The 12,528-nt window shown below is 37.4% G+C and overlaps 1 protein-coding gene across 2 annotated transcripts in view; it reads right to left on the reverse strand.

The window, feature by feature from the left end:
• LOC106869437 (CCA tRNA nucleotidyltransferase 1, mitochondrial) overlaps positions 1–12,528 on the reverse strand; it is a 66,224-nt gene that overhangs the window by 2,748 nt on the left and 50,948 nt on the right. For both annotated transcript variants that reach the window (XM_014915185.2, XM_014915184.2), the window contains exons 6-7: positions 9,890–9,997; positions 8,144–8,256 (exon numbers count right to left, since the gene is read on the reverse strand). In XM_014915185.2, the coding sequence (XP_014770671.1) occupies positions 8,144–8,256; positions 9,890–9,997 (221 nt within the window). The remainder of the gene's footprint in view (positions 1–8,143; positions 8,257–9,889; positions 9,998–12,528) is intronic.

The raw sequence follows: 12,528 nt of genomic DNA on the forward strand, positions 1-12,528 counted from the left end.
TTTCAGTTTCCGTCTACCAAATCCACTCACAAGGCTTTGGTAGGCCTGAGGCTATAGTAGAAGATACTTGCCCACGGTGCCATGCAGTGGGACTGAACCCAGAACCATGTGGTTGGTAAGCAAGCTACTTACCACACAGCCACTCCTGCGCCTAAATGGTATTTTTTTTTAACAATTACAAGAGCCATGTTATGTTGATTATATCTCATTACAAAGCAAACCCCACATATGTACTGTCTCACAGCTACAGCCTGCTCACCCCAGATCTACCACCAAATTTCTCTAAATCCTTTATCCTCCCAACTATAACATGCATCTCATTTTCAAAATTTATCCACTTACCTCTCATTCTCAGACTTACTATTATTTTAACATTTGGCGATGCTTATTTTTGCAAAATAGCATGTGACATTGCATGACGCTTTGATGTGTACTTATTAACTACTGAAACAACAGTCTGGCGTTAAGAGATTAACAAACCCATGCAAGAGAATGGTGGAAGCAGCAAAAATGTTCAGGAGATAGAAAACATGAAAACAACTTTATGAAAAAAAAACAACAAAAATTCCTCTTCTAGATATAAAACTTTAAGTAATTTACTGATGTTGTTTAGACCTAGATCAACCATGACTAAGTGGACCAGTATGTTTATTGCTCTTATTGTATAGATAGTTGAGTGTAATTTTGGAGAGCTGCTAGTTTTAGCAGATTAAATCATGTAGAAAGTTCATTGGTTGGCTCAAATTGTATATGGCAGAAATTCTTGAAATGAAGATGAATTAATATGACTTATAGTGATATTTTTTTTGTTCATCATATAATTTCAGTTGTATTTAGATAAAGTTTTTGTTGCATATGGGTGGTCTATTAGTTATTTTATTGAATCCTATGTATATCAAAACAGGAGATTGGAAAAAAAATTTTTGGTATTTATTCACCATTTTTTTTTCAGTCTGTTTTGATATGCAATTACTCTGCAAAAAGTATTTTGCAGTATCTTTTATGCATACTTCACTCAAAAATAATATCTACATATGACTTAAAAGTACTGGAATAAGCAGAAGTGCTTCAAGAGGAAACAGCTTGGATTATAACCCTAGCTATATGATATATATATATATATATATGGTCAGTGTTCCAGTTGATCCAATCAATGGAACAGCCTGATCATGAAATTAATGTGCAAATAGCTGAGCACTCTACAGGTATGTGTACCCTTAACATAGTTCTCAGAGGTTTAGTGTGACACAAAATGTGACATGGCTGACCCTTTGAAATACAGGTACTATTCATTTTTGTCTGCTGAGTGGGCTGGGAAAATGTGAAATAAAGTGCCTTGCTCAAAGACATGATGTGAGGCCAGGAATCGAACTCACGACCTTACGATCATAAGCCAAACACTCCAACTACTAAGCCACACACATGCATATGATTTACTTTTTCAAACCAGCATATTTTCATGATAATTTTGAGTTGTTGGGTCATGTCCATAAGTAGCGTTTTCTCTTATGTTTGGTATAAAGTTCATGATTCCAAACCGTACAAATAGGCTGAATGCGATTCTACTCTGTAAACCTTGTCCTCAATAAAAATTACTGTTCCATAAATGTTGACAGATTTTTCCTAATGCCGGATTTACTTCTGCCTGTGTTGTTTTCTTCATGTAGACAAGCATTACTATATTTATTGTCAGTTAAGTGAACTAGTTCATTCTCTTGAGATAAAGGTTTATAGTTCCTGACTGCTTCTGGACTCTGGTCAGTCTTGTTTTAATTGAATGAGTATTTATGTTTTTCAAATTTTGGCACAAGGCCAGCAATTTCGGTGGAGGGGCATGATAATTTGATTAAATCAATCCCAGTGCTGAACTGGTTCTCATTTTATTAACCCTGAAAGGACAAAAGGCACAGTCAACCTCAGCTGAATTTGAACTCAGAATGGACGAAATACCACTAAGCATTAATGGTTCTGCCAGCTCACCACCTTGTTTGTATCTTCATATTTGTATTTAGAACTAGTGAAACTTGATGATCTGTTCACACTTTGCTTGTTTTGAATCATTTTTAATGAATGACAAGGGACGGAGAGATGTGGCGATTTGCTGTACTTGGAAGAGATATGTCAAGCTAAGTAAAATCACTGTCTTCCACACATACAGGCTTGTTCTTTCAGGTGTCGGTGCCACATAGAAAGCACTTGTGCCAGTGGTGCGTTAACACACTTGTGCCGGTGCTATGTAAATGTACCTGTGTAAAAAGCACCCGGCACTTTGTTAAGCGGTTGGCGTTAGGACATCCAGCTATAGAAACCATGCCACAACAGACAGTTGGAATCTGGACAGCTCCCTGCTAGCTAGCTCCATGTCAAACCGTCCAACCCATGCTAGCATGGAAAGAGGATGCTAAACAATGATGGTTTAGTTCTAGTTTTGTAAAAATCAATATGGAGACACTTCTGTATGTAAATATCTACATCTCATACTACTTCAAGCATTGCAAAATATATGTTGGAGTTCGGATATAAATGATTTAACTGAGATTGTTGTCTGAAATTTGGCAATAAGTTTTCTTCTGATGATAGGGCACCCATCACATTTTGGTGAATTTTTAAAGACATTCAAACATTTTAACTTTCCATAATTCTTCAGGTTTAATTATTGTTAACTCTCTCTCTCTCTGGTTGGGTAATCATGTACCTTCTCTACAGCAAGACACCTGTTTCTGTCTTTCATCATCTGACACAAAATCACCTCCCCCAATGCCCCTTCCCCTCTCAAAAACTCCTTGTCTTGCAAGTTACTTAGTAATCTTGCCAGTGCGGGTGCCATCTAAAAAACACCCAGTCCACACTGTAAAGAAGTTGGCATTTGGAAGGGGATCCAGCTGTAAAAACCATGCCAAAACTGACCTTGTCTGTGCCGGTGTCACGTAAAAAGCATTCAGTTGACTCTGCAAGGCAGTTGGTGTTAGGAGGGGCATCCAGCCACAAAAACCATGCCAAAACAGACACAAGTCTGGTGCAGTCTTTTGCCTAGACAGCTCCTGTCTAACCCATGCCAGCATGGAAGGAGGATGTTAAACGACGATGATAATGATGATTTGTAAGGTCTACAAATAAATACCCAGTACATTTTCTTAAGAAGTTGGCTTGATTACAGTAAAATATCTGTAACACCAGTTGTAAAGGCATATTTAGGTATTAGTATATTCAGTATGATCACAGCAATGACCAATGAGAGATAACGGAGACATTTCTTCTGTACTTAATACTTGCCCTTCAATCAGTCATTTTTAATAATGCCAAGATATTAGCATTAATCCACATTGTATTATAGACAAATGAAAAGTTTCTGACCAGACTATGGATATGTGGTAAGAATTTTGCTTCCCAACCACATAGTTCTGAGATAAGTCCCACTGCATAGCATCTTGGGTCAGTGCCTTTTACTATAGCCTCAGGCCAACAAAAGCCTTGTAAGTGGATTTGGTAGATGAAAACTAAAAGAAATCTATCTCACACAAACACATATATATAATATATATATGAGTCCCCAACCATTGTTTGACAACGAGTGTTGCTTTGTTTACATCCCCATAACTTAGTGGTTTTGTTGGCCTCTTTTGAGACGAACAATAAATTCCAGATTTAAAAATAAAATACTAGGATCAGTTTGTTTGACTAGCCCTTTAAAGTTGTACCCCAGGAAAGCCACAGTCCAAGGACTGAAACAACATAAAGATAAAAAAGAAATACCCCCATATTTCCAGATCTCAGTACTGGCCATCACAATGCATAGTCATTCACATGGTTGTATAAGTACTTTTTGCCACTACAACTCTTAGGTGTCTATAGCTTACATTGGGTACAACATATGGAATCTATATCTACTCCCTTTTTGAATATTGAACAAGACCATTTCCATGAAGATACCAGGGTCCTGTCTTCTTTCCCACTTAAATCTTTGATAAGTTTACCTTGAAGCCTCTCAATTCCAGGTTTAGCTTCTATACCTGAAATTCCTTCTATTTCCCTATAGAGCAATGAGAAATATATCATCAGCCTATAGGAATTCCAATGGACTGCCAGTATAAAACTCCTGTAATGGCCTGCAGGAATATGATGAATAAATGAGAACTGAGGGTTGAGCATTGATAGACTTCTATCCTCATGCTAAAGTCACTGAAATCGTTGGCTCTCACTTTACTCACTGCATCTTTGACTGTAGCCTACACAACCATGAGCCACTTATCTACACCTAGTTTCCTTAGTGACCACTAAATGCAACCAAATGCCTTCTCAAAATCAATGAGTGCCCGGAATAGTGGTTTACTTTTAGCCAAGTATTTTTCCTGCAGTTGCCTCATTAGGAAAATTACATCCATGGTACCTTCCCAAGCACGAAGCCAAATTCCATCTCATCTAGGGCTACTTTTCCATGAACCAATTGTGTTATGACTTTCTCCATGTCTTTCATAATTTGATCCTGGAGTTTGACTTTTCTATAATTGCTTCTTTCTAAGCCATCTCCTTTGCTTTTATAGCAGTTTACAATGATACTGCTACAGCAGCCATTGGGTAAGACACCATCTTGTTTAACTTGATTATCTATCCAAGTGGTCATCACGTATCCTACCTCACCAGATATTTTGAGTTCCATAATAAGTTTCTATGGCCTTTGACTGTTTCTAACTTGCAGAGCTTCCAAGTAAACATAATGGTCTTTGTAATCAGAGAAAATATGGATGGCTTTATCTAAGAAAGACAACAGTATCCATAACTTGTTTTGCAGGACTGTTTGGCTGTGTGGTTAAGAAGTAGTTCTCATTCCAACTGTGTTATTCCAAGTTCAATCCAGTGGAATGGTACTTTGAACATGTAGCTTCTATCATAACCTTGGGTTGTCCAATAAATGTTTTGTGAATGGAATTTGGTAGATGGAAACTACTGGCAGTTCATTGTTGATGTGCGTTTGCAAAGGATGCAAACAACGACAAGTGCTCTTTGTTGTTGTTGACAATGACGACAATGATGATGATCATCATCATCATGATTATTATTTAGCATCTGTTTTTCATGTTGGCATGGGTTAGATGGTTTCACTGGAACTGACAAGCTGGAGAATTGCACAGGCACCAGTCTGTTTTGGCTTGGTTGCTACAGCTGGATGCCTTTCCTAATGCTAACCACTCCATAGAATATAGTGCAGTGGTTCTTAAACTGGGGAGAGGGGAGTCATGGAGGGTTTGGGAGAAAATAATTTATTTCATGTATTTGAGGGATTGTATTGCTGTGTCATGTATTGCAGCTGCTAGTGGTGTCATGACTGTATGTACTTTGCTCTTGCTCTGTGAATCCTGCGGCACTTTGTGTTTCAAGACCATCACAAAATTTATCACAGGAGTCACAGTAATACGTTGGAGAGCCTCAAGGAGTAAGATGGTGAAAAAGGTTAAGAACCACTGATGTAGTGGGTGCCTTTTATGTGTCACTGGCACAGATGCCTTTAGCGTGTCACTGGCATTGGCCATGACTACAATTTCACTTGGCAGCAAATTGTGAAAAGTCTGTCACTTGTCATTTGCATCCATGAGACTCAACATCCGAAGATCATACTGCACCACCTCATTCCATATGAAGTAATCTTTTGTGCTATTTGTTTTGTACCAAAATACAGACACTCATCATAAACACAGTAATCTAGTGATAAGCCTTTTTAGAAAACTAATCAACAACCTTATTGTTCACCACTTGCTTTAAAAAGTAAAGTATGAGACATTGATTGTTGCAGTGCAGCAAAAAACCTAGTCAGTCATGTTATAAAGAAGTTCAATAATAAATAAACATTTGTTATACATATTACTACTATTAGCACAACATTAATTAGTTCAGCTAAATTCACAAAGAGAGCTGCATAAGCAGTACATACAACCATTTTAGTTAGCAAGGAAGTCTTTGCATACTTATTGAACATCCAAGAAATTGAAGAAAAATCTTCCTCAAACACCAGCCTACAGTCTTCAAAATAGTTTATACTAATGTTGAATATAATGTCAGGAAAGCAGGCAGGAAAGTCAGAGCTAAAATACTGGTCAAACAATAAATTTTCAGTGAAAATATTTCCCTCAGCAAGTGTGAACACTTAAGAGACTGACAGAAGCTAAAACTCCACACAAAGTGGCCTTTAAACCATTACAGAAGGTAACTAGTGTCTTATAAAGTTTTCATGATACACAAACTCCACTAAACACACATACAATAACATTTACAAATAATCCATAAAACTAGGGGACTTTATAGAAAAAAAGTAAAAAAAAAAAAAATACAATGACTGTTACAATCACAATGACAGAACAGGAGGTACCGTTATTGCCTTTATCAATGTCACAGGTTTATATCAAATACATTTAACATTAAATATTTTGCATCATCATTTAATATCTCTCCCATGCTAGCAATGGGTTGGATGGTTTGACAGTAACTGGTAAGTTAGAGACTGCACCAAGCTTCACTGTCTGCTTTGGTATGGTTTTTACAGCTGGATGCCCTTCAACCACTTTACAGAGGGGGCTAAAGAAATAAACTTTGTGAACAAGGACACCCAAAGATCTGAAAATTCTGCAATCCCTCTCTTACCCTTCTACTTCCACATCATTTCTTTATTTCTCATCTCTCTACAGTTTTATTATACTGCTGCTCCCTACACTCTCTTTTGTATTGCCACTTACCACCTCCTCCACCTTGATTCATTCCTATTTCCATCACTTTCCCCCCAACCCAAACTGATATTCACTACTGACTATACCTCCAGCTGTGTTCACCATTTACTGCAGTCACCTCTATGCCAGTCTCTAATCATCTGTTACTCCTCTTTCGTACTCGTGAACTTATCAACTCTTCCTGTCTCTTTTCTCTGTTATATTAAATTTGTTTGTACCTTGAGGGTACACCCCAATACCTCATAACCACCATATGTTCTCTCTTTCCAGTTCGGGTAGCCTAGTATCATCACTACAAAAAAGACACCTGAAGAACCTGTATCTGTCCCTCTATCATACTTTAGTCTCTTAACACCTGGCACAAAGCCACCTCCCTCAATATTACACCTCCACTAAATCAAGGAGCCTTGTCTTGTGAGTTACATGGTGAGTTACTAGTGTCTGGCATTAGAAAGGGCATCTAGCCATAGAAACCATGCCAAAGAAGACAGAAAGTGGGTAGATCAACTACCCACTTTCTTGGTTTTAGATTTTAAACAACTTTTGAAGGAGTTTTTCTTAACTAATTGCTTCAATGATTCCAATTGATTGGAGTTATTCAACTCAGTATTAATACAAGTATGAGACCTTCACCTTCTCACTCAACTATATAGTTGATATACATCATTATATTCTCTTTATATATAGATCACTCTCAGTCTTATTAAATGAGCAGAATATGATCTGCTGAGGCAGTTTAACGGCAATGAAACATGTCTGTTGCTTTAACCATTGAAAGACTAGTTTCCAAAACTTTTCAATTAGCATAATCTTTCGGAGTTATCTCCCTTGCTTACTGTTTAAAAAAAATATTTTTTAAACATACACAGAAACAGTGTTTCTTCACTAATTGCATAGAAAATCTTCATTAGTCAAAGTTTTTCAATACATTATATTACATAGGTGAGACTGTACTGTGTCTGTATAGAGAATTTTTCCTGAAATATATTCATGCAGCCCTAGTTTTGATATACTTGACAAAAGCCAAGCAAATATATGAAGCCTTGTAATGTAAAACCTGCCAAAAGAGTTGAAACAGTAATATATTGTACAGCAGACAAATGTTTTTACCACTCAGTGAATCTGGAACTGAATACTGGCTTAATAAGCTGGTGAAGATAATCAAAACCTTATCTAATCATTCTGTTTTGTATCTAATTTTCAATCTAATACTAGTAAAATGATTTTGAAATGTTTAGTGGGGTTCATTAAAACTAGAGACCTTTCTACTGTTAATCACACTGTGAATTCAGAAATATATCTTGTTTTTAGCTGTCAAATGCCTTGCATAGTTTGTCAATAAAAGCTACAGAGGAATTAAAAGAAGCGGTGATAGTAGGAGTGACTACATATGTCTTAAATGAAGTAACTTGTTGGGAGTAACTTACCTCGTTGTTTGTTTCTAACAATGCAGTAATTAAAGTTATTGGTGATGGTGACAGTTGTTGGCAATTATCACATACTTTTTGGAATTCGTTAATATTACTTGTCTTGGGCAATCCTGAAAAAGATGGGGTAAAAAATACATAAAAGGAAATTAAATAAAATAAAGAAAAAATTTTGACATAAATTTGACTTATTTTTTTTTGTAATGTTTATCTCTATTAGTTTTGAAGCTTTTATGAGGAGAGAGATTTCTGACTTATAGTGGCTACTCTTATGAACTACAGATAGAAATTAGTGCAAAGTGAAAAAACAAAAACAAAGGCATTTTATTGGATATATATATACTACTATTCTAGTTCTTAACTCTTGCTTAGATAAACAACATATTTTTCTAGTTAATATTATGCATTGTAAATTTATTACTGACAGGAAAATGATACAGCAATGCCCACCAAGTTGTGAATTTTGATAAATCATGAACCTTCACTCTTTAACATTTAAACTGGCTATATCAGGCCCAAATATTCTACATGTTTTAGGCTCAAGCTGGCTAGATCTAGCCTCTTACACCTACTCTATAATATCATTCTAGAAATATACAATCAATCATTGAAATCTTGAAGCTACAAGATAATGCATGATTAATTCAAAGCAAGGTGAATAAAAAAGCATTAAATTCAACAGAATAAACTGAACGCTAAAGGGTTAAAAGTAACTCTAAGTATATAACTAAGAAACCCCTGTCAGCTGTGCTCAAGTAGATCTATGTCAAGTCAATAATAAAGGAATAACATAAAGGTACAGTACCTTGGATATGCCCTGACCCAGTCTAACCTGAAAATGCATCACCCAATCTGTCATGAAGATGTAAACAAACCAACACTGGTCATCAAACAGTGAGGGGACAAACACAAAGACATGCACATGTATATAAGTGCAGGTATGGCTGTGTGTTAAGCAGCTTGATTCCCAACCACATGGTTCAGGGTTCAGTATGTGGCACCTTGGGTGTTTTCTACTATAGCCTTGGGCTGACCAAAACCTTGTGAGTGGATGTGGTAGATGGAAACTGAAAGAAGCCCATCATATATATGTGTGCATGTGTGTGTGTCTTTGTGTTGTGTTTGTCCCCGCTCCCACTGCTTGATTACTATTGCAGCTATGTTTACATCTCTGTAACTTAGAAGTTCAGCAAAAGAGACTGATAGAATAATTGTCAGGCTTTAAAAAAGTAAGTACTGAGGTCAATACATTCGACTAAAAATTCTTCAAGGCAGTGTCCCACCATGGTCACAGTCTAATGACTGGAACAAATAAAAGATATAAACACACACACACACACATGCACACAATAGACTTCCACAGTTTCCAGCTACCAAATTCACCCACTAGGCATTGGTTGGCTCAGGGCTAGAGTAGAAGACACTTGACCAAAGTGCCATGCAATGGAACTGAACCTAAAACCACATGGTTTGAAGTGATCTTCTTAACCACCCAGCCTTGCCTGAACCTATAAAGAATATGGGATGCTCAACTAATTTGTGCATCGTCCTACAAATTTATAGGAAGCTGGTCCATAATATTAGAGAGATATTATTGGTTCTCAAATCAAGAGGTAAAGATAGATTAGTTTATTAGTGGAATAAGATATTAATTTAACATAAGTTATTAATTATTGTGTAGGATGTGTTATGAAGGTTCGGTTTGTAAGTATCACTAAAATTAAAATACATGAATGCAAAACTTACCAATATAGCTAAGTATCCCCAGATGAAACATTGTGGACATCATATCAGCAGTAAGGGGACCATTCACAATCTTCTTTAACTCCTGCCAGATACGTTCACCAGAAACATCTGGAAAAGAAGGATGCTCAAGTGAAATTGATGTCATGTAAGTCTAATAACTTGCTTAAATTTTGTTTCTTTCCTTCACACACACACACACACACACACACACACACACACACTACTGCATAATATTATTACTATAATGTACACATAGATATATATGAATCTTCTGAGGACCATAGAAAATTGTGTGGTAATGAAATTGGAAGAATGAAGAGAAATTATAAGGAAGATCATTAACAATCAGGCATCTCTGATCTATTGTGGTCTATTACCTATAGCATCATCATCATCATCATTTAACGTCCGCTTTCCATGCTAGCATGGGTTGGACGATTTGATTGAGGACTGGTGGAACCCGAAGGCTACACCAGGCTCCAATCTGATTTGGCAGAGTTTCTACAGCTGGTTACCCTTCCTAATGCCAACCACTTCGAGAGTGTAGTAGGTGTTTTTACATGTCACCCGCACGAAGGCCAGTCAGGCGATACTGGCAACGGCCATGCTCAAAATGGTGTATTTTATGTGCCACCTGCACAAGAGCCAGTCCAGGGGTACTGGCAACGATCTCGCTCGAAAGTCCTTACACATGCTGCGGGCACAAGTGCCAGGAAGGCGACACTGGGCACAGGTGCCATCCCAATTTCGCTTGCCCCAATAAGTCTTCGCAAGCTGAGTTTCATTTCCAATGAAGGAGACGACGTTGGCATGGGTGCCAGTCATCGAATTTAGTTCGATTTCGATTTCACTTGCCTCAGCAGGTCTATTATTGTTATTATTATTGTTATTATTATTATTACTACTACTACAAGGCAACATAAGAAGGAGAAGAAGGCAGCAAGTGAGCAGAATTGTTACCATGCTGGACTAAATGCTTAGCAGCATTTCACTCATCTTTATGTTCTGAGCTCAAATTCTGCCAAGGTCACCTTTGCCTTTTGTCCTTTTAAGGTTGATGAAATAAGTGCCAGTTGGTTACCCACTAGCATCAACTAGCCCTCTCTCACCAAATTTCAGGCCTTGTGCCTATAGTAGACAGGATTATTATTATCATTATTATGATGATGATGATTTCTTTCATTTATAGATATAAAATGTGGGGATTTATATTGTAGTAACGCCTGCACATGCGTAGTCTTACGCATGCGTAGAATTAAACAAGCAAGCGTTTCCCGCTCAATTCATTCTCTTTCTCGCTGGTCAGCGATTGAGCATGGATGTGTGTTTAAAGCTGTCTCTACATCTTTCGGACTTACGCTCGACAGCTCGCTCACACCTACAGAACAACGTCCCAACAACTATGCTCATACACACAGAAGCTGTAACAACAAGAACTAATGATGTACATATTTACCACCTAAATAAAGTGTTGTTTAAGTTGATAGTCTGGAGTTCAGCGTTCCGTTATATTCTATAATTTTATAGTAGAAAGTCAGGTATACAATCTAAAGATGTATAACCTACATTCCTCTACTAAAATATAAAACGATGAAGAAAAAAAGGAATGTAAGTATTTGTGGTATAAAATATTAAGAAAAAGAAATAATGTATACATAGTATACATCAATAAAAAGAAAAGATGACAATGATGTGATTGAACAGGAGGACTTCCAGGGTCAATTGAAGAACCCCACCATCCAAGAACTCCAGGAACATCAAGGGTAAGTGCTTGTTCCAATTTTTTTCTCTTATTTACAAGTTTATTCTTAAAGTGGTTGCATCTATTCTTGCTGTTTCCATCACTCACACACATCTTTCAATAAATTCACTTAAAGACATTACTTGTCTCTCATCTTGATCTTCCTTTTCTTGAAGAAGTCAATGAGCGTTCAACGGAAGAGAGAAGTCTCTGCCATACTTTTCAGCTTCACCCACCACACAACTTCTTTTGCCAATGGCACCAAACAAAGAAAACCACCTTCTTTGCCTGGTTAAAGAAGGGATGCAGTGCAATCATCACTATGGACTTAGCCCACAGTTGGATTTGTTCTACATGTGACAATAACTGTTTGTTGTAACTGCAGCAATACTGGGACACTGAAGGAGTGCATGAAAAACAAATTCGTTGCTCTGTGCACATCTCAGACAAGCCCATCTGGCAGAACTTCCATGTCTGTAGAATTTACCTTGAACTTATTACACCCCTCAATAGCATGACTAGGCCAAAGACTTCTGGAAATTATCCATGGGAGTCCTCAATCTTAAAGTCCTCTGGAAAAGGCTAGCCAGTCTCCCTAAGTCACATTGAGAACATAGTTCCTCTTCACCTCCACTATAGATTGCTAGAGTGAAACATCCTCTGACCTATTGTCTAACTAGTTGAGGGCAGTGAGCACCTGATAATATTCTGTGTCAAGTGCACAGTCTTGGTCTTTGCTTCACCCAGGGCAGCAGCTCTGTCAAAAAGATGAGCTGCAGAAAGATGTGCCTCATAAACAGTGCCCACAACCATTCATCATCTAGAAATCTATGCTGGTGGGACATCCACAGCATGCATCAGAAATTACAGTATGCCTAAGTATGTAGAGGGTTATGCT

The sequence above is a fragment of the Octopus bimaculoides genome, chromosome 11 (genome assembly GCF_001194135.2).
Source record: "Octopus bimaculoides isolate UCB-OBI-ISO-001 chromosome 11, ASM119413v2, whole genome shotgun sequence".
Taxonomy (NCBI): Eukaryota; Metazoa; Mollusca; class Cephalopoda; order Octopoda; family Octopodidae; genus Octopus; species Octopus bimaculoides.